The sequence below is a fragment of the Budorcas taxicolor genome, chromosome 25 (assembly GCF_023091745.1).
Source record: "Budorcas taxicolor isolate Tak-1 chromosome 25, Takin1.1, whole genome shotgun sequence".
Taxonomy (NCBI): domain Eukaryota; kingdom Metazoa; phylum Chordata; class Mammalia; order Artiodactyla; family Bovidae; genus Budorcas; species Budorcas taxicolor.
The window spans coordinates 46,367,542-46,391,016 of NC_068934.1; the positions used below are offsets into that span (position 1 = coordinate 46,367,542).

General features: G+C 44.1%; 1 protein-coding gene across 2 annotated transcripts in view; it reads right to left on the reverse strand.

Moving 5' to 3' along the window:
* Positions 1 to 634: 634 nt before the first annotated feature.
* The window catches only part of KMT5B (lysine methyltransferase 5B), a 55,088-nt gene continuing 32,247 nt past the window's right edge, over positions 635 to 23,475 (reverse strand). For both annotated transcript variants that reach the window (XM_052661839.1, XM_052661838.1), the window contains exons 4-11: positions 22,276 to 22,344; positions 17,552 to 17,717; positions 17,057 to 17,166; positions 15,435 to 15,601; positions 15,140 to 15,159; positions 14,922 to 15,058; positions 10,076 to 10,272; positions 635 to 2,573 (exon numbers count right to left, since the gene is read on the reverse strand). In XM_052661839.1, the coding sequence (XP_052517799.1) occupies positions 1,099 to 2,573; positions 10,076 to 10,272; positions 14,922 to 15,058; positions 15,140 to 15,159; positions 15,435 to 15,601; positions 17,057 to 17,166; positions 17,552 to 17,717; positions 22,276 to 22,344 (2,341 nt within the window). In that variant the 3' untranslated portion in view covers positions 635 to 1,098. The remainder of the gene's footprint in view (positions 2,574 to 10,075; positions 10,273 to 14,921; positions 15,059 to 15,139; positions 15,160 to 15,434; positions 15,602 to 17,056; positions 17,167 to 17,551; positions 17,718 to 22,275; positions 22,345 to 23,475) is intronic.

Below are 23,475 nucleotides of genomic sequence, written 5' to 3' on the forward strand. Positions count from 1 at the left end.
TTCTTTTAATTTCTTATGACAAAAATTTCTCACAACACAAATATTTACAACATATACACTGTTTTCAGTTCTTTACACTGAATTTCAAAGACGAACATTTTTATAGGTTACCACAGAACAAAAGCTGTGACTCATGTTTTTATTTCATAAACTATTATAAGTTAAAGTGAATAGTTTTTTTTTTAATATTCCTTGTAGCATTTTACAAGTGCAACAGAAAACTCGAAGACCCAAATTAAGAGAGCTGTAGTTCATTAGATAAATGTTGCTTGTTGTCGTCACATTGTTCACAGCAAATTTTTTGAAAAAATAAGCACCAATCATTCTTGCAAAGAACAATTTTATCTAAAAGGATTGAAAAGTGTTAAATACAAGGTCTTTTAATTTACATGACAAGCAATAAATACGCTGTATCGAAACTCATCCTGCACACTGCTATCCTTGTACATGTAATGTACTAAAAATTAGCTGTCACGCATGTAATTGTACTTTTTTTTTTTTTTAAAGAAACCAATTTGACTCCCACCCGATGGTCTGCTATTTAACCAAGGTCACAAACAGTACACCTGGGCCAGCAAACAGCGTGAAACTGACAAAACTCCAAGGGGGAAACACCTAGCAAATAAATCAAAAAGCCAAAGGTCATTGCTGGTGATATTAGCATATACTAGAAAACCTTAATATGCTGCTGCTATGATTTGTTTTAAATTATTGTTTAGTCATATATTAAAGAGCCAGTTGATGCTTTTAAAGTTAAAAAAAAAGAAACTGTGTAGCCACATTATTGGTTTCAATGTCCTGTGTGGAAAGTTGCTATCACTGTACAATTTTGCTTGAGCCTTTATTTTACAACAGGGCTTTACCTCTAACTCAGAATTGCACATAAGAAGGCTATTTAAAAAGTACAATAAAAATTTGCACAAATCAGACTTTTTTAAGAAGAGTCAGTACGCTGTACACTTTCTACAGTATTATGCTGATAAGTGAAGAGACAATAGAAGTGCTGCCACTAAAACGTCTTCAGTTGAGGAATAATTGACTGGAATTTTTTATTTCTTTAAAGTAGTTATCCCGGGTCACGTTAAGACCAAGAGCTTATTATGCGTTAAGCCTCAAAGACTGATCTTCTCTCCTCCTGGAAGAAATGTCAATATCTATAGAGTCTTTCCCAACTATGAGCCTCAACCGCTTGGCCGGAGGCAGAGGGATAAAATCGTCTTCAAAGTCATCGTCATACTCCTCGTCCTCGTCATCTCCCTCCGAAGAGGAGGAGTCGTCTGTGCTCTCCTCCTCATACTGACTGTAGTCATCCACTTCCATACGTGACTCCAGGAGGGACAGGGGATCACTACAGCACACCCCGTTTTCATGAAGCCCCTCTGTGTACGGCCCCCTACTTTCCTCGTCCCGCTTTAGCTGGATTTTTAATTTTGTGGAACTACTGCCTGATCCTGAGTTAAATCCATTGTTCAGCTTTGCTACATAGAGGTTATTATCATTTTCATGGTCTTTACTCAACTTGATGCTGATTTTTGAAGAATTCATCCCATCGCTCTCTTGGTCATTTGTCTTGCTGCTGCTGTCATGACGTCTGCGAAGAGTCAACTTGGGAATCCCAGAGTTATTTTCCAGGATTAACTGTGCATCATACCTCGTGATCCGCCTCTTTTTTTTACTTTTCGCAGTTCGGAAGCCGTCTTTTGTTTTGAAGCTCTCTGACGTCACCACGGAAGCACTGACAGGCGAAGGGGCCCAGTCGGCGTAGCCCGCAGGCACGCCCTCGCCGCTGTGCTCGCCCGAGTCGGGGTGGGCCCCCGCCACCTCTGGCCCCACGCCGGCCCTGCCTGGGGCCTCGTGCACGGGACTGGCTTCCTCGGTCTTTGCCAGCTGCCGCACCAGCTTCCCCGGCTGTGACTTCTTTTTGGGCGTGCTGCTGTCGCTCTTAGGACACCTGCCTTCCCCTTTCTGTGCAGCTTCGTGGCCCAGCTCTTCGTCCGGCGCCGCGGGAGCGGGCTGCTCGCCGCCATCGGGGCAAGGTTCTGTCAAGTCACTTCTATAGCCATCCAGCGTATTTGGTTCAAGCTTGATGTCGGAGGTCTCCTTCAAGGTCATCCTCGTCCTCATGGACCGCCTGGTTGTGTAGGTGCAGGGGCTGCCCTCCGCGTGCGAAGGGGCACCTCGCTCCGAGTTCTGTCTGTGCTCTCTCGCCGCGTGTCTGGTTAAGCACCCGCTGGCCACCGTGGCCTCCACTGGTCCCTCTGGCTCCTTCTCTTTTTTAATGGGCAAATTTTTGTACAGAACAACTTTAGGCTCTTTCAGTACCAAGTTTCCCATTTCGAGTTTTCTCGAAGCACTCTTCGGCTCCAGCCGTTTGCAATGATTTCTTAATTTTATCTTTGATAGTAAAGGCTTTGCAGGTTTTTTCAGTTTCTTTGGTACCCTGGAATTATTTATAGGAGTTAGCTTAGATGAGGTAGAGTTGGGAGGAGCTGGAATTCTTGACATAGACTGCCTTGTTAATGTTCTGCTCTTGCTGTTCTTTTTTACACCAACTGAAGATTTTCGGTTAGAAGCTGTAAAGTTAAAAGAGAAAATAAGGGTGAAAAACAGTCTTGGTAACCCAGTTATGTTCAACAAAACAATGCCAACACCCAGACGATTCGTTGTGAAGCGTTTCACTTCCACACACAGGTGGTACACAGGCCCCAATTGAGCTTCTGTCTGCTCACAAGCAATTCCTACAGTTTTCCTTTATGTTATCCCTCTAATTTCTGCCTCTAACTTAAGAAGCATCGATTCACGTTCCAGGTAAGTAAACTCAGGGTTAAAGAGTTCTTAGCACAGCAAGGACCTAGAAGGGTTAAAGAGTTCTTAGCACAGCAAGGACCTAGATTTCACTCTAAGCTTGTCAGGACACTAGTCCAAACTGAGGATTTCTTTTCCTGATTTAATATTTTACTACAGAAAATATGTGAAGTATAACCAGTATTTTTTTTTTTTTTTGTTCATAAATTCTTCTTAAACTCATCATTTAAAATGTTTCCAGAATCCATTATTCATTAACTCAAAGCATAGTACTTGACCAGTAATCCGGAACAGCAACACATGACTAAAGGGCTCCAGGAGACAAATTCCATCACAATGTCTTCAACTGAGAAAGAGATCCTAAAAACCACATGTAGAATGCCAGGCTGGATGAATCCCAGGCTGGAATCAAAAGACTGCCAGGAGAAATATCAACAACCGCAGATACACAGATGATACCACTCTAATAGCAGAAAGAGGGACTATAGAGCCTCTTGATGAGGGTGAACAGGAGAGTGAAAACACTGACTTAAGACTCAACATTCAAAAAACTAAGAACACGGCATCCGGTCCTATCACTTCACGGCAAATAGAAGGGAAAAAAAGTGGACACAGTGCCAGATTTTCTTTTCTTGGGCTCCAGAAACACTGTGGACGGCAGCTGCAGCCGTGAAATCAAAAGACTTGCTCCTTGGAAGGAAAGCTATGACAAACCTAGACAGCATATTAAAAAGCAGAGACACCGCTTTGCTGACAAAGGTTCGTATAGTCAAAGCTATGGTTTTTCCAGTGGTCATGTACTGATGTGAGAGTTGGGACTGTAAAGAAGAGTGAGTCCTGAAGGATTGGTGCTTTTGAACTGCGGTGTTGGAGAAGACTCTTGAGAGTCCCTTGGACAGCAAGGAGATCAAATTGGTCAATCCTAAAGGAAATCAACCTGGAACATTCACTGGAAGGACTGGTGCTGAAGCTGAAGCTCCAATACTTTGGCCACCTGATGCAAAGAGCTGACTCGCTGGGAAAGATTGAAAGCAAGAGAAGGGGATGACTGAGGATGATGGCTAGATAGTACCATTGACTCAGTGGACATGAAGATGAGCAAATCATGGAGGACAGAGGAGCCTGGTGTGCTGTAGTCCACGGGGTCTCAGAGTTGGACACAACTTAGCGACTGAACAAGAACCACATATTGTCACTCCCAGTAGCTATTTACCCCAAATTTCGCGCTATTGAAACTGTTCCCTTCAGGGCTGCGAGCACCTGCAGACTCTGAGGCTGCAAGGTTTAGCTCACCCCATCCCTCCAGTGACTGCCCGCTGCCGACTATTCTGAGAGAAGGAAGAGGGCACAGCTGGAGTCACACTCTGGGGACGGGGGCACCCAAATTCCTTCCTCTGGACAAGGATCCCAAAAGGCTGTAACAATCCCTGTGGGAACATGGGAACTAATGTGACAGCTGACGGGCTTCTCGAAAGGCTTACATGCGACTCAAGGCTGAGTTCCCTCCACGGTGGACCTCTGGCCTTGCCGCTGACTTCCGCCTTCCGTTTTTCTCTCTACTTACACACTGGATCTGTTATAGTGTTTTACAGGAGCCCTTTTCTCCATGACTTCGTCTGCTTCCCATCCCCCACCTGAAGGCCTCTTCCCATCAAGATACCTCTTTAAACCGCTCACTAGGGATGTTGAGGTGACCAAATACTCACCACCTCTTAGGAGAAAACAGAGAATGAAAACCAGTTTACTATGGGTAAGCCAAGTACATTTCCCAACAAGACCATCATTCATTCCATGCTGGGGGTCGCCCAGGGCAACTGCTGTTCCTTCTGCATGGCTGAGCAAGTTAGGTTACCATGAGCTCATTTTTATTGAGAGAGAAGCAAGAATGCCTAACAGAATTCCAAAAGTATCAGACCATCAAGAACAGAAGTCTCTGTACTAAGGAACTGGTTCATAAGTGGCTTTGGGATCTACAAACCAGCAGAATCCCAGGAACAATATCCCCTGACTGAACTAAGAACACACTTCTCCCTGCAGGCTGCCACCAGCGAAGCAATTTACTCTTGGAATAGTAGTAGCAGTAGTTTGGTGCCACTCAACTGGAGAACCATTGTATCATGAACTGGAAATACCCAGAACTTGCCAGAAATTATTTTAAAGTATAAGGATATCCAGGGAATCCTTTTGCTAAAGGCTTTCTTTATGCTTACAAGGCTTCCTACAAGGTGAGTGGAGGTGTGTTTATTGATGGAAACGCACCAGTGTTCTGGTGTTCATCCTTCTCAGTGTGGTTGCTGGGTGGCCTCTCTCCATGGCTCTTCGAGGACCATTCTGTGATCAAGCTTCACGGTTCTTGTTTCAGATCTACAGTCACCCCTCTGCAATGATTGCGTACTTCTTACATCCTTGACAATATTCCCCTGAAGTTTGGATCCATTTATCGCCCTCTCTCTCACAGCCTCCTTGCCATGAAAACCCATGAAGACTTTTCAGCGGGGGCCTTTGCTGTTTCTCTGCAGGAGACACCGCTAGCCACTCTTCTTCCTGAGCGGCTCCTCTCCTTGGCTGTTCACGAGAGCCGTCCCCTGGCTGTCTCTCTGTCCCTGGCAGTCTTCCTCCATCTGCCCTGTGGCCTGCACTCCACAGGCCTCTGCGTCCTAGGCCCCTTCAAAACTCAAGTCTCCCAGGGATAAGCGGCCCCTCCGTCCGGGCTGTCCACACTGACATGCTGGCAGTCCCCATACGGCGTTCTCTAGCCCAAATCCATCCTTAATTACAGATTCACGTCACCAGATGGCCCCTAGACCTTGATCTCTCTCTAAGGTGGTCTCCCAAGCCCCTCGCAAGCCAACATGCCCAAAGGGACCTCGCCACCGAGCCTCACGCTCCTCCTCCTGCTCTCCATCTGGTTCACTGCCAGCACCAGGCAGCCAGCTGCCTGCGCAGCAACGAGGAGGTTACCCCTGATGCCAGCCGCCCCGTCTCCAAGAGTGCACTCCTGCATTGTCGCCGGACCCACCTCCCTCTCCAATCCCAATGCCACCTGCCGTGACTCTGGCACCAGCTCCCGCCTGTCCCTGCCCCTACTGCTTCCCCAGCATTCCACTCCCCACCACACAGCCCAGGGTGATTCTCCTAGGACTTCTGGTCACCTCTGGGCTTGAAACCTTCCCGTAACCTAAGACCTAAGAATAAAGTCCAAAATTCTCAATTCTGGTCACATCCCTTCTATTCCAGCTTTGAGGACTAGACTCAAATCCTACACTGGGCTTCACGTCCTCATCTGGGGCGTTCGATCTGCTCTGAGTACGGTCCATTTGGCCAACTTCTCACCCCCTTTCAAGACTCAGCTCAGCAAACACCTCTCTCAGGAAGCCTTTCATGACTTTCTTGACAGGTTACCCTCCTACGATTCCTCATGGCACCTGAGGTTCTCCACACTCGGCACTTCCTTTTAAGCCCTGGATGAATCTCACTGTGTGGTGATTCTCAATCTGGGCTCTCCCCCTTGCACCCCGCCTTCCAGGAGGCTGTTAGCTGACTGCAGTGAACCACTGACAAAGCCCTTTAGTATGTTTGTGTTCTAAAGAGCACAACAGAGACATAGGCAATGCTACATCTTATTGCAGTGGAGTTCACTTACCTACTTATGTTATATATCGGTGTATTCTCATTTTGTTTGATAAGTATTATCTTATCAAAAGCCCAGCTCAAAGGTGTGCTCAAGTCAAAGGACAGAAATAGCACAGCTGGTAAGACAACTGTGAACAATGGGACTCAGTGCCCAGGGCTCTTCACCGTCCCAGAGGCGCCGCTACCCTCTCTTGCACAGAGAGTGCCAGCAACAGCAGGCTGAAGGAGAGGCGCTAAGAAAAGTCTATCAAGAGACTGAAGATCCTGACACAGCAGAGGCGGGCAGGGCGGTGGCTCCCCTGGCTTCAGCACTAACACACCGTGTGGTACCCTTCCCTTGTCGGGGACAAATCCCAACCGCATTAACCTAGACAGTGATTTGAGGTGGAGACACACACCCTTAGCCATTAGTATATACTAGGTACAGTGCAGGATGGCCAAATTAGTATGATCTGAATCCTAATAAGCATTCTTTGAAGTAAAAGCTATTACCCTAAGTGAAAACCAGGTTCACGTGGACTCACGTGCCAGTCAAGAGTGTCCATCTGGTATGCGGCAGAGATGGGGTTTGAACTGAGGCTTGTGGGTCGACGTTGACCACACTATCACATGGCCTCTAAGGCACACCACAGAGCTATCATGGGGCCAGTGCCAGCTACTAGTAAAGGACCCACGGTATGGCTACCGTGGTGACCTCAGGGTGTCCTCAAAATCATCAGGCAGCTCTGTGTGGGGCTCAAGAATGACAGCCAGAAACAAGCGCAGTGAAACAACGCCAGAGCACCCCAAAGGTTTGGCTGCATCTACGCTCTGCGCTGGAAGAGCCTCAAACACACACGGTGGGACCAAGGGAACAGGAGGCCACGCAGCTTGAGATGTTCACAACATGGGTCTAAGGACTTCAGTTCAAGGAATTTATCAGGCACCACAAGCAGGCTCCACCTCATGGGGCCACCATGGGCATGTCTGCCTGGAACAGGGTATTGGAAAGGATTAGGAAGCAGCCTGTAGGCCGCTTCATCCAGACTCACTAGAGATGTCTGTGGCGGGAGAGAGTGACAAGTGGCGGCCCAGCCCATCTCCAGGATGGGTGCTCCTCAGTCAAGCTGGATGAGATGGTTCCGCTGGGGGGAGTCCTCCGGGACTTGCACTCACATCCTGAGGCAGCACTGTGGGGAGTGGCCTAGCCACTGAGCCACAAGAGCCAAAAACCCCTGGATCTTCTATTAACAGCGTGTAGTTCAGGTCTGTGGACTGATTCTGTGAAAATGGATCTCTTGCCTCCTCTCTGGATGCTAAAGCAAACAGTCAAGTTGTGGTTCTTGAGAAGATTCCAAAACAGGAGCTGCATGGAAGAAAGAAGTAATTTTTTCTTCCAACTAGGCAGAAATGTCTCTGTAAGAAGAACATGTTCAAAGAAAGCAGCTCCTCTCTAGCTGTGAGCTGCTGGATTCTAAGCAAACCGCGGGATGAGACGGGGACCTCCAACCTGTACACTTGAGGTTCGCCCATGCCGCCCAGGAGGAAGGCTGGGCAGCTCTGGCCCTGCACCAGCTGCAGACTCAAAAGGTCCTCCTTTCAACAGGTAGAGGAGCATGGTCAGGACACAAACACCAAAAGAAATACAGCCGAAAAGAACACTTGGAAGAGCCTGAGAAATATTGCTACAAATATACTTAGTGAACAAGGTTCTCAGAGACGGCTGGAGGGAACCTCGAGCTCCTTCAGAGCCCCCGGCCACATCCAGTAACTGTCTCATGGCCCTCACATTTACTTACGCCAATCCTTGAATTACTCAAGACAGCCATTCTGTAGAAGGGTAATCTGAATAAAGGAAGCACCCTAATATGAGCAGTCACAGTAAAGGGCTAGTTCTAGTCTGTAATGCTCAGACTACTGCTCAAAGGATTACCTGCCCCCTCCAGCCTTTAGGAAGTGGAGCTCCTCAGGGTTACTGTGTACTGGTCCGGGTCTGGAGCTAAGGCCTAAAGTCCCTGACAGAAGGGCCTGAGCCTCACGCACTTCTCTATTTCTTTAACAAGAGCAGACTTTGAACACATATTTGGTTTATTAACAAATATTCCTGAGATGGTCACATAATATAACACTCAGCACCTTCCAAAATTTTCTTTCCATTTTGATCTTTTAAACTAAGTGGTGTACTGAGTTCAGTATCCGTATATCAGTAATAGAGTTAATGCATCAGAACACAAAACACCCCCACCAACGTCACAGAGCCATGTGGACAGTGTTGGGGCCATCCCTACTTGCGGATGGCGGCTCGCTCCTAAGTGTTATCATGTAGACAGTTATTAAAAGGGGCTTCAGAAGTCTCCAGTTTCACCAAGGAACCAGACTCAGGAAACAAAATGTTGATTATGCTGCATTTATTATTAAAACCAACAGTCAACAGTGAATGACAAACTAACTGCTCTTTTTGGTTCACTTTGGACACAAAGCCTGAAGAGGAACAGCACTGCCTTCCACACTAGAGGTCAGCCCTGGCTTCCGACTCCAGCAGCAGGCTGATTCGGAAACACATGGCAGTGACATTCTCCATCATGGGAGACACCGTCCCTTCTCTCTGGGACTTTCTGTAGTGGAGAGCACCCAGAGGTGGGCTGAAAACATCAGAAGACAGGAAGAGTCTAAAATAGTCAGACCTCAGAGGGTACTTACTACTCAGAAGTATGTACAGACATTTATAGTGCTAAAATAGGCATATTCTGGGGACTATCAAGTTAAAACTTTTAAATTTTATTCCTATCAGAGATAAGAAAGGGTGAAGAGCCTACTGCTTTAGCGGCCACTAGGGCAAACTGGTGTCACCCAGATGAAGACCAGCAGCGATCAGAATGCTTCCAGGATGTCAAAGCTCCACAAACATGGCGTGTTTTCTTATGCTCATTTGGGATTTCTTCTTTCTTTTCTCTTTATTCTTCATTCTCTTTTTCCAGTTTCCATTAGGTCTTGCCCCCACAAGCCACTGGGATCTTAAAGCTTGTCCCTTTCTCCTTTCCATCTCTCTTCCCACTTTTGGCAGTGGCTACAACTCATCACAGTACAGTGACATTCAAACTGCCACTCTACCACAACTCTGAGTCTGGGGACGGGTGGCTTGGCGAACTGGGTCAGCTCATTCTGAAAACGGCAAGCAGGCAGTAAAAAGGTGGAAGCCTTGAGGCCAGAAGCTACGAACCCCAAGTCCATCACCCCTGCTAACAGACTGGCCAGCGCGGGACACGCAAGTGCCCGTGGGCCGCGGCCCCGTCCTCTCTCTGTCTTCTTGCAGACCTAACACCACCGCTACAGAGAAACTCACACCGGGAAAGCTTTCTGTCAAACATATGACGACCCTGGAACACATGACGAAGAAATTTAATGTCCTGTTACCAAGTATTCACAGAAAGCAGACAATTTAGTACCATCTAAAATCTGGAGGCAGGATACAGACTGCTTTGTGCTTGAATCACTTCTAGAACCTTGCAGTGCTGGTGAAGTGCATGAATCCCAGGGTTGCTCTCAATGTTCAAAAGATCAAAACTACTAAAGCACGCTTTAGAAAGCAAACTCTGCAAAAATACTTAAAAAAATAAAAAATAAAAAAAGATACGCTTATGAAACCTCCCTTACTTACTTGTATTGTTTTTTTCCTGAGTGGTATCTGCATCAGTGTTTGAGCTCACAGATTGACTGTCTGAATTTTTGCTGCTGTCACCTAACTTTTTAAGCCTATTTAAACGTTTATCTGTTTCTCTGAGTCCGTATTTGCTATTGATAACAGGAGCAGGCGCAGGCAGTCCCACTCTGGATTTAAAAGCACCAGTTCCCCGTCTGAAAAAGAAACAGCACAGGTTACACACACAGCATACTCACTGCCGTCAGCCTGGTTGCTGAGAGCACCTGTCCACACCAGGTCGGCAGGTGAGATGAACTGATGAGGCTTAATCACTGCAAGCTGCCAAGTCTAGGACTCTCAAAATAAATATGGAGATAAAATTAATGCCCCAAAGCCCCAGACTTAAAACACTTTGCTATGACTATTGTCAATCACTTGAGAAGGTATTGGACCCTGCAGAATTTCAAGTGTAGGTAAAAATAACCCACCTGTTAATTATATCCTAGCTTTGTTCTGCATAATTTAACACTCCATTACTGAATATTGAGAATGAAGGAATTAAAAGGGAAACTAAAGAATTTCCATAAACTAAGTCATTGCTTAGAAGATAATGTTAGATACAAATAAATTCTGATGGAAATTTTATATTAGGAAGGCTAGGCTATCTTAGTGAAAATCTCATTTCTGGAGTAATGAAAACTGTAAAATTCCTCCTTTAAAGTTACTGGATGAACATCATTAAGTTAACAAAATGTTACTAAGTAAGAGACATTAAAAGACCTGTTTTTATCACTAGCTAAGAATGATTTGTAACCTGCTTTGATTATTCCTATTGTTGTTTAGTCGCTAAGCCATGTCCGACACTTTCGTGACCCCATGGACTGTAGCCCTCCAAGCTCCTCTGTCCATAAGATTCCTCAGGCACGAATACTGGAGTGGGTTGCCATTTCCTTCTCCAGGGGATCTGCCTGGCCCAGGGATCAAACCTACCATCTCCTGCATAGGCAGGTGGATTCTTTACTGCTGAGCTGAAGGGAAGCCCAAGATGGGCCATACTTACTAACAAAACAAATGATCATGGGTGGAATTATCTGGAAATTAATTTTTTAAAGTAAAATGACCATTCATCTGCTTCTCTACTTCCCTCATTTCTTCTTTTTAACTTATGACAGTGATATGTGCTGGCTGCAACTGGTGAGACCATCCCTGGCTCTGCCTCCCCAAAGCGGAAGTTCCCTGAGCTTCCCAGCCATCTCCATGCGCAGAGCCCCGGCACCTGTGTTAACCACCTGCCAGCACCTCATCTGCTGCTCTGCCGCGAGCTACACACCTAGACCCACTGCTGTTTCTCCTCAAGCAAAAAGAAACCCCAAATAGGTAACATTCCCCTCACATTCCTCTCAGCAAGCAGCTTTCCTCCTTTCCTCCCACCCCACCCCTCTTATCGCTGTACTGTGCACCAGCACTTCTGAACTCACCATGTTTTGAAAGCTGTACCTTTTACACAGACTAAACATACCATAATCTGTTTAGGCACTGGTGATGACTGGAACCTGCAGGTGCTCTGGTGTCTGCCTGCCACCAGGAACACTGCCGCTACACTGCTCTTGAAACCAAACCATGCTAACTAGTGCTGCTTCTTCCACAGGACAGATTCTTCCACATGGAATTGACTGCCAGATAAAAGGGTGCTATTATTTTGAACAAATATTGCCAGAATAAGTTCCCAAAAGGTTAAAGCACTTTACAGCCCTACTGACATTGTGTGAGGGCTGGTCTCTCCATATCCTCACCCACAGCACAGAGTATATTTCTCAATGTTACCAATTTGATGGTGAAAATGAATACCTAGCTATTGTTTCACTGATCTCGTTTATAGCTACCATTCTCTGTGTGGCATCCTCTATATCCCTCTTTCCTCCAGTGGAGCCTATCTTTTCTTTATGAGCTCTAGGAGCTTTCTGTCCTTGGGTTATTAACGTGGCCATATGTGTGCTTTTTCCTCCCTTCAAGTTTATCATTTATCTAACTTTTGCTTTTGACCATTCAATGTTCATACTCACCATTTCTTATACTAACTTCTTCCAGAAAATTCCACTACCAAGTTGAGACATATAAGTCTAAAATTCTTCTAATCATTTTACCTAGTTTTTAAATTTAAAATTTTAATCTATTTGGAATTTATCTTGTATATGGTATGAGAAGGGAGGTGAGCCTGGTTTTCTTTCAGACCCATGATGAATTATACCACCACCTTTTATCAAAGAAATCATCATTTCCCTACACATGGTATTAAGATCTCATGCACACTGAGCTCTGCTTCAGGACTCTGTTCATGTCCTCTTATCTATTTGTTCCTATCTGAGCCAGTATCATCAGGTTTTGAACACAATTATTTCACAGTAACTTTTAATACCTATTAAAGCAAACTGCCCCTAGTATACTGCAAAATGTGATCATCAGACATACTTTCACACACTAAAATACTTTGGTCCTTCATATTCTTCAATCCCTCACTAGATTTTATTCTTCAAATTCTCGAGAGTTACATTTGCAGCATTTACTTATGAAAAGTATTACTACTGTGTCAGGATGGTCACTGCCCAGAAGCACACACCCCAGGTATCGTTTGGACACTGCATCCGTGATGTCAGGGCCTTGTCAACACTGCACTCTCCTGTGTTCACCCTTCAGCAGCCAGCACACCACGTGTCCCTTCACAGTACTGCTCTCAGAGCTGGCACTGGGCTGGCCTCGTTTACCCTGCCTGGACAAGGTTTAACACGAGAACCATTCAGTAACTAGACGATAATAACTGAACGAGTTCCTTTGACTGGTCTCATTTTCTTGCCTAATTTCTCGAAAGGCAGAAACAATTTGTTCCTGAGGATTTCAAGAATATTCCCAGACAACCTTTAAATCAAACTCTCCAATAGTCTGATAAAAGCCGTGCCTACTGCTCCATATGAGGCCTTTCCATTTAAAAGTGATTTGCACATTTCTATTTATTCCTTGCACTAACCCCATCAAGTAAGCAGGATCAGCCCACCTGGCCTGTGAGAAACAGTCTCAGGGAGAGCTCAGCTGCCCAAGGAACATGGCGGCACATACGGTCCTGAGCCAGTGAAAGAGCTGCCTCGCGGCTGGTGTGGACTCCTGTGTATGCAGTTACATTTTGTAGGAAGACTCCTAAACATATTCAGCGTATCATTTACTCCATTCATTCATTCACCAAACAGTTATCAAGCACGTAGTTATTACTACGTGTCAGGTACTGTTTTGGATGCTAGCAACATAGCAATAAATGAAAAAGATAAAAATCTTTGCCTTCATGGAACTTACATTCTAATAGGAAAATGACCAGAAACCACAAAATACCTTAACACCTAACACCAGTGTGTGTTTTATATACTTATTGTGAGATAAATTTAATCCTCACAGCAACCCTATGATACCCTAGTGTTATCTCCATTTCACAGATGGTGTAATTAAGGCACAAAAGCAGCTAAGCTGCCCAAGACCACAGAGCTAGTAAACTGTAGAGTCCCAGGATCCCAACGTAGGGCGCTGATGTCAGGCCTCAGGTCGGGCTATGCCATGCTGTCTCTGCACAGTGGTTTAAAGCTTTGTTCGACTATAATTAAACGACTTTGTGGGTTAAAGGGTCTTTTTGTGGACTGGTCTAAGATTTAACCAATGTCTGAACCATTTTTTTTAATTTATAAAAAGATAAACTGTATCCCCCCACCCTCCCAACCCCTCCTGTCCTGCCATCCTTTCAAGTCAAGGGCCCAGGAGCTGGGAGAGAAACTGCAGGGGCTGTGCCATAGCTCCATGCCTCTGCTCTCACGACACGAGGGACCTCTGGCTGCCCAGAAAGGAGAGGGAGCCGAGCTCTGGGGAATCAGCACGTCTCCAAAGGCCGGGAGGCTGGCAGCTGGGTGTTCACAGTGAGAGAAACAGCACTACCCCCATCTGCTCCCGTGTGCGAAAAACACGAAGCTGCGAGAGCGCAGGCTCTGAGTCAGGCTGAGCTGGGTCTCTGCACCTGCAGTGTCCCACTCTACCATCCTCTCCCAGGACAGCCGAGGACTGAGTCCAGGAGAGTAAAGCACCCAGTACCTCACACAGCACGTAAAATGGGTTCAATAAATCTACGTGTGCTCACCTGAAGAATGTGTGTATATATATATACACACACGTATAACTGAATCACTGTGCTGTACAGCTGCAACTAACATGATACTGAGAATCAACTATACTTCAATTAAGAAACTAAAACAATAACAAAAACCAAATCCAGAAGTGCTCCCCGTGTGGCTATGCCAACCCAGACAAGCCTGTGAAGCTGCCTCTGTGAGCTCTACACACACGCTGCCACCAGGAGATGAGCAGTGTGGACAAGGAGTCCTGCTCAGTCAGATCTCGGGGGGTTTCCACAAGGACCCGTCTCGATGCGTCACAAAAGGAAGCAGCAGGACTCAGAAATTGTGAAGAGCACATATATCAAAACACAGGACTTCCAGAAGACACAGCTTGGGGTTTTTAAATGGTGATCAGTGGTGAGTCTCACCTGCCATTTTGGAGCAACCCCACCCTGGAACTGTATGTGTGTGTCTCCCACTCTCTGCTGAAGCATATTTGTATTCTGACTCACTCATAAGGGTAACAGCTGGGAACGATTTTAACATTTCAGAAGGCCAGGCACTGGTGCCCCTAAATAGTTCTGTCCTCTCTGGTTTCGCTCCTGTCTGCTGTCCTGGGTGTGATGCTACAGGACACAGAAGACTATCTCTGCCTCTAAATGATGAGAGGACGGCGCGCACTCATTCTCACAGTCATCAGGCATTAATCGATACTTTACCTTTCACAAGTGTAACACTCGCAGAATTCATTGTTTTCTCCAAAAAACCCATCTCCATAATAACAAGAAATTTCTTCTCCAGGTTCAATATCTCTTAGGGCCTTCACACATGCTGTATCTCGACCAGTTGACACAAACTGAAATAAAATGAACTCATTAAGAAACGCATACCTGAAGCAAAGACAAAATACTTGAGATAAAGTATTTTTTATGCTTACCTTACAGTTAGGTCTGCAATCTGAAAAATGTCCAAAAGATAAAGTCAATTAACTGTAGATAAGATCTGAAACACGAACAATTATAGAAATCTGAAATAAGCTTTCCACATAATTTCCCCAACTTTTGATAGAAGTTTTTGATCTCGAGTTAAACTACAGGAAGACTTATTTTCATAAGTTTGTGCAAAAAGAATTTCCATTTCCAACCCTCCTTTAAAGGAAGACAGATAAGGTTACTCTCAGTTATAGCAGTGCTACCCAACACTAGAGCTAACACCTCGGAAATAGAGCTTACCATGGTTTATAAACGCAGCAGGACCGAGCCAGAGCTGAGCACAGTTTTTCCTTGTGGAATACATGACACTGAAGTCGTTTTCTCCATGTCTAAGCAGCATGTTCTCCTCAATTTCTGAAAGTTCGGCAATACAACCCACCAGTAATTCTATTTTGTCATTTCGTTTCCTATTTAAAATATGTGATGGTAAAAATTACTAGTAATTATAAATAATAAGGCTTCTTTTAATAAAATAAGCCTGTCCAATAAATACCAGGAATTGAGAAGACCTAGCTGTGCGTGTTTTAACTGACTCACGTTGACCGCACCTGGATATCATCTCCTCTTCCCTGGAAGCCCCACAGCCTTGGGCAGCTGCCTGATCCCTACAAGAGACCAGGAGGTCCTGCAGGCATCGTGCTACCTACACCTCTGAAGCCCCTGTGCTCTGCAGGCAGGAAGGACTCAAAAAGCCGCTGCACTGAACTCAGCTTGCTGACCCTGGAGAAGGACACAGATGAGCAGCAGTAAGAGGTCGGGAGCACCCAGAGCTGGGGTACCGCCCTTTGGAGGGCACCAGCCAAGTGCAGTGCGAGCCCGACATGCACCAATCTAGGGGCTGTGGGAAGAAAGGCAAGTGGAACTGGTGAAAGTACTTTCAGTAGCATGTTTTAACCCAATACAACCCAAATGCTAGTTCAGCAGGTCAGCAGTATGAAATACGAATGAGAAACACAATATAAAATCTGACATGTTTATCACAGCTGCAGCACTTCTCAACTCATTAAGACCAGCCACATTTCAAAAGTCCAATAGCCACGCATGACTGGTGGCCACTGTCCTAGATGGTGCAGTCCAGAACCCAAGACCTCAAACCTCACACCCATCTGCCAGGCAGGGAGCCACGAAGAGCCCAGCAGCAGGCTGGGTACCATCCCACGGCAGAGAGACACGCTCACTCATGTACATACACACATTTTTTTCAAGAGGCCAGGAGTGAGGCTCTTTAACGTTCCATTTTCAGGTAACTGACCCTAACATTTTTGCTACAAAAAAATGTCGGGGGTCTTATAAGAGAGAGGCTACAGGTTTCTTCTGGGAGGTAAGGCAGGGAATAGGCATTCTTCTTTCTAATGAAGAAAGATATAACCACATACTCTCTTTCCTGTATGGCTTTCACTCCTCCTACCTGGGGTCAACTTCACTACATTTGTTTGAGCTGGCGCACACATGTATTTTTAGCAGGCAATGTGCTCGTCAGCTTCTACACATGAAATTCCTTGGACCATTAAAACGTCATACGTAGCCTTTCTTACAGGCCTGTGAAAGACTGATTCTGGAAGCTAGGTCATCTAACCCCACACCCCTAACCGTTCAGCAGTCCCTTAGCAGGCATCCGGACTTGTCAAGGGGAAAACACAAAGCCCTTGGCTTAGAAGTAGGACCTGGTTCAACTCAGAACTTCCAGCTTCACCACCGTCCCAAACCCAAGTCACTGGGCTGAGGCGCTGGCTCTGCACTGTCTCCTTTCGGGCAAGCTCGGGTTTTATTCCTTCCCACAGCTTTCTTAGCACAGGAATGGTAATTTGAGACAGAACTTTAAGCAAGATTATTTTATGGGTTTACACTAGTGTAATAGTTACCACTCTTTCGTTGCAACTATCTTGGCTCCATTTTGTTCTGAAGAGTATCTATTACAAGGCAATATTTCAAATCCACTGTCAGTTGCAAACATTCGCAAATAAATAAATACCTAAAATGGAAAAAAAATTTTGATACTTACTTCACACTAAATTATTTACCTTGCTAGACTCTCAGAATTATAAAAGCAAACCACCACCACCAATGAAAAAATTTAAGATTAAGTAACAAATATTGTTATTTTAAAATTTCACATCTTTGTATACTTGGTGACTTGGCTATGTTACTCTAATAAAAGTTCACAGAAGTTTCACTTCTAGACAACAAAGTTTTCTCTATGGATAGTCATAAGTTATCTAATGTATTATTAGACCTTCACATTAATTAGTTTTATGAAAACTGGATTTAAAATTTCAGTGTTCACTAAAATTTACATTTTAGTTTCCTTTAATCTTATCCAAACAGATAAACAGTATTAATTCTTTCAATAAACTCACATGTTCCTTGAATAATTTCTCCTGCATTTTGTTCTTGTTGAGAAAATAGTGCCGTGCCCATTCTCCTGAAGTCAGACATTTGAAGGCTTTCTCCAAGTGCTCATCTTTCTTAAAACGTTCAATTACTTCTTTGAGTTCTTCCTGCCTTCCTTTAATAGGCCGAAATCTGAAAGAAATCAAAACAACAACTTTAGTTATCTTCCATCATCCCTGGGCCACTGTTAGTTAAAAGATTTTGAGAAAAAAGTAACCTAAAAACAACAGCCAGACTTAACAAGAGAACAATAAGTAGTCTGGATAATGAGTACTAAAGTAATACTGATCACCAAGAAATATAACTTCCCTTCCTCAAACTGTACTTTAGTATTTTTATTTCACTGTTATCTCATTAACCAAGAGGTGACCAGGTGACTCAAATGAAAGCTAATGCAGGCTTTTAACTGTCACCTAATTCGGGAGGCACAAAATGAGATCTAGGACAGAGCTCATCTAATCGAGTTGGAAGGACAAGGATTTTTTAAAACATGCAGAAGCAAGCCAGAAGAGTGCAGGGCACTGAGCTTTAGAAGAAGGATGAAGTAAACAAACTTATGCCATAAACAAAAACACCCTCCATTTACAGTTAGAAAAACCCCAAACTAAGCATCCTGACAGGTCCTGAAACACACTTGGATGGATGTTCTACCAGCCACGTCAAAGGAGTCTGTGATAACTGCATTCCAAGAACAAAAAGCGTGCAAGGGTACAACTTGAGAGGTGGTGCTGTTGTGGTGGTGATGGAAGGAAAAACTGCTGGGGTAAAATTTCAGAAGGCATCTACGTAAAATCAGCTATGACGACTTCAGAACACTACATGGCCAGGCACGTCAAACACACGATACAATCATGGCCCAAGTAAAATTTAAGTTTTACTCATTTTAAAGCTATGTTCTCAATAAAATGTGCACTATGATTAAAAGTTCTTGGAGCTTAACTTCAAAATTTCTTCTCATGTTAATGTAGTTTATTTTTCAAAATAAAGCTTTTTAAAAAAATCAACAGCCAACAAAAAAAAGGAATTACAGACTGCTCTTCAAGTAAAATACATTAAGATTCAGTAAGATTTTAAGCCACAATATTTCACCAAGGATTATTTTTAGGTGCTGTGCATACAGGTGCTATGGTGAAAAATATAAGCTAGAAGACATGGCTACTGTTCTATGGAAACTTTTGCTGGGACTGAAAGATATATCCATGCATCAAACAGAAAAGCAAGGATCAATGTGCAAATACACATTAATGTGGTACAAACAACACTGCTGTGGCACTTCCAAGTGTGGAGATTATACCTAAAGCGTGGTTTGGGGCTGACACTGATATGGACAATGAAGAAAGTGGTGAACTGAGATTTCTAAAGAAAAAAACAGACTATCACTAGAGACAGGAAGGAATCAGGAAGAGGAAGGCAAAGGAGAGAAATTCTAAGCAGAGGACCTAAGCAGAAATTCTAAGGCTTGATTCAAAGAGATGACCAGGGCTGAGGGAGTCAGCTGGCGAGCAACAGGACAAGGAATGTTATAGAACAAGGAAGGGGGAAGATGCGAGGAAGAGAATACGTATAGTACAATTTACTGGGCAGGATCTTCAGAGGCCTTCAGGTGGGTGAGCACACTGACACCTCTAGAAACTCATGTGCCCCAGACTCCAGGGTTAGGAAGCTCTCGCGACTCCTAATACAAGGATCCAAAGGAGCTCTGGAGATAGCACATGAACAAACAGTGCCCAATTTTATTTCCCATTTCAATCAGTTAGCACACCAGCCCTCACAGACAGATGAGTGGAAGTCCTCTGGACAATTCAGAATGTCTTTAACTAGACTGTCAAGACTATGGTGTCAGGGATCACTAAAATACAGATTTGCAGAACTGTGATGGTATTCAAACTTCCACACTTACAGTATTAAACTACTCTTGAAGTGCGGCCATCACAAGTGATTTTGTCAACACTGGGTTTCACTAAGAAACCCAAACTAAACCCTTCTGGCTGCAACCCTGCACTATGGGATTATGTGCATATGAAGGACAGATAAGACCACTCAGCAGCTGTTAGCTGAGGCACACCACTCCAGGCAATACCAAATGACGGGGAACAGAAACTCACATTTTGCACAGTAAAGAGAAAAGTAAAAGTTCCCTGTGAGCAATAATACATGATGTTAAGTGATGGGGCCACAGCAATCTTTACATGTTCAATGTAGGACTGACCAATGGTGATACCTGTAAAGTAACTGCATGGCTGCACACATCAGAGTCAGGACTATATTCACCTCAAAATCTTAAGAACATGACAAAAAATAAGTCACAGACCTGGAACAGACACCAGCTACTCCTGCTCTCCACTTTCTGAAACCTTCTATCTAAAGACACCTGATCCTTTTGCTTACTCTTTGCTTGTGATGGAAACCCTGAATACTCATTGGAAGGACTGATGCTGAAGCTGAAACTCCAGCATTTTGGTCATCTGATGAGAACAACTGACCCACTGGAAAAGTCCCTGATGCTGGGAGAGATTGAGGGCAGAAGAGAAGAGGGCATCAGAGGATGAGAAGGCTGGATGGCATCACAATGCAATGGACATGAGCTTGGGCAAACTTCGGGAGATGGTGAGGGACAGGGAGCCCTGGAGTGCTGCAGCCCATGGGGTCACAAAGAGTTGGGCACAACTAAAGAAGAACAACACGACGCCAAACAATTAATATGCTACACACACACACACACACAGCAACCACCTGTTGAGTTACTAACGCTGTACCTTCCACACAACCTGTGACTTTCTTTTCTGCTTTCCTGACTTCTACTGCCTCAAACACAAACAAAACCCCCTAAACTATCCCTTGCTGCCCACTGCACAAGAATCTCTATTTTACTTAAAATGTAATTTACAGTCAAAACTTACTGTCATATCTGGCGTCTATAGGCATATGACAGTAAGTTTCGGCTGTAAATTGGTGGTTCAGACGGTAAAGCGTCTGTCTACAATGCGGGAGACCCGGGTTCGATCCCTGGGTCGGGAAGATCCGCTGGAGAAGGAAATGGCAATCCACTCCAGTACTACTGCCTGGAAAATCCCATGGACAGAGGAGCCTGGCAGGCTACAGTCCACGGGGTCGCAAAGAGTCGGACACGACTGAGCGACGTTCCTGTATAGGCATGAAATGATAGTGATGAAAAGGAGGAAGAAAATGCTACTGGGTGCAGACAGGAAGGGGAATAGACAGCTGTTTTCGATAACCACATAGAACATCAAAATCACCTGGCTGACAGTACAAGTTAAATCCCATTATAATAAAAACTGTGAGGAAATAAAAATTATTTAGTAACAAGGCTGTTACAACTATCAGGTCCAGAGCAAAAGGCATGGGGGATCTTGGAAAAAATTAATTTTCTATTATTGAATAGAAAAATATAAAAAAAAGAAAAGAAAAATATGCTCTGTCCTCTCCTTTATACAGTCATGCTAAATCTCCCATATAAACTGGATAAAGCTATTCTACACCATGGCTCCTAAAGGTAGAAGAAAATTCAGATGATCTAAAAAATTATGTCTGGCTCCACAAATGAGAAAAATAAGGCCCAATGAGGGCCAACTGCTGGAAGGAGGGGCCTGTTACCCAAGCTTTTCTTGGCCCTGCTCTCATCTGAAGCATGGGCGCCCTCTTGCGTGCCTTCACCATGAGAACGGGCTCTGACTTCTAGCTGAGCACCAGCACCAAGCCCCGCCCGAGACGGCACGCCTGCCACCCTGACAGCACAGCCGAAGGAGTGGAAGCAAGCTGTGTATGGGGCGGCAGGTGGGGCAAGGGAGACAGGTCTTTGGCGTTTCCAAATCAACACGCCCCTCCTCCCTCTTAATATGACATGTGCAACTTTCAATAAACCAAACATTTATTTTTCTCTTCCCACACTTCTCTGATCCCATGGCCGGTATAGGAAATTTAAAAATACGGCATTTACAATTATTTACTATTAAAAGGGGCAGGGGAAAAACATATGAATTCACACTCCCACACACCTGTTCCCCACTCTTTCCAGAGACTGACTTCCCAGGTTTTCCTGCTATTTGGTTTTTCTGTTTCCAAACCCAAGAGGCCACTGTGGCAATGAAGAAAAGCTGCAGGTGGGTATTAGCTGCACTACTGCCCTTCCAATGTAAACCAAGAGCTGACTGGAGGGAGGGAAAGAGGAGGGGCACAGAAAAAGGGAGCGAGGGAAGGAGGGAGGGAGAGAGAGAAACATGCTCAAATATTTAAGATAAAAAATAAACCCGTGAGGCAACATCGTGACCACATTCCCCCTCTCAAGAAAGTTTAACTGCAAACTGACAGTCCGAGATGCTGGGGGGCGAGGGGGAGTTCCGCTAGGACAGCTCTTCATTCCTTCTTGACCTGAAAGTAAACAACAACCAGAAACATACCTGGCTGAGTCCTGCAATCAGTGCTCAGCTAATCCCATGGAGTGCCTCCTGACCTTTGGATGAATGATTTCTCTTAAAATTACCCTGTTATGGAGTACAAGTGGTTTTTTAAATGTAGCTAATACTAAAGACCAAATTCTCAAAAGGTTTGCAAAATGTTCTACAAATCTTGTTTAGGCAGACACCTCCAATTACTTAACATAAAAGAACATTCTAATGGCTGAAACAAGTTAGTTTGTATCTTATTACTATTTGTAATGCTCTCTACCTACCTTACAGGGTTGTTGTGAGAAAAACTGTCAGATTTTGAAAAATGCCTTGAGCTCCTCGGAGGAAAGGCGCTATATAAATGCAAAAACAAACAATAAAAAACTATTTTGCATTTGTAATTTCTAAACAGACTTACAATAATAGATGTAGCAGAAATCCATAACATGCTGTGATATCTAACAACTTTAAGAAGCCACAGGTTGGCTCAAAATGATAAAAAAGGCCAGGAAGCTAAAATTCTTTCCTTCCCACAAAACATTTTATCCTTGATTATACTAAGTTAAGAGTTCAAAAACTTTCTTTATGCTTTCCAGTCAAACACTTGATATTAAAGTGACATTTAAAGTGGTTTATAAGTTCACATTCAACAGTGGATACAAATGATAAGACAGTGGATATCAAATATATAAATAATTAAAAAAAATTAGATGGTTAGTGTAGTGGAATTAGGTAAGTGAGGAGTGCACAGGCGGAAAGTCTGTGCCCTGCGAGGACTCTTCCTGTTTCTTCACAATGTGATGTCCCCTCAGTTCCTCAGGATACTGTGAAATCACTGGTCACACGGCCTGAACAATGGGGCATCACTGACAACACCTATTCCTGATTCACGACCTTCATCTCTCCACTAGCTTTTTAAAAATCATTAGAGGTATTACTAACAACTCAATTTTCTAGTTAAAAAGATGAATTTAAATTTTATAACTGACAAAAGTCAACTAAATCAAAACATTTCCTGATAAATTGAAATTACTGTTTTGCTTATGCTGTTTCTAGGCATTCATACCACAAGTCTGGATTGCCTTGTTAGTAAATACAGGGATATGCTAAGGTTAAAATATAACCAATTCATAACATATCCAGTTTGGGAAAATCTCAAATAATTAAACATCTACTGTTTCTGAACAGTATCACTGAAGGTACAACTGAAGTAAGTAGAAGGGAGGAAGAGGGCATAAAACCAGAAAAACTAAAATCAAATCACAGATCAATAAACATGAGAACAAAGCAGCCACTAATTATAAGTAACAGATAGCCTGGAGAGTTAAAATCCAAGTTCCAATCACATCCTCCAGTCACTTCTTTGCACCTCAAAGAAAGAGAAGTCCACAAAACACTAATGATTTCAGAAGTATATGTGATTATTCAAAGAAAACACTGCCAAGTTTCCCTACTGCCTATAACATAACTTTGAAAACCGTGTA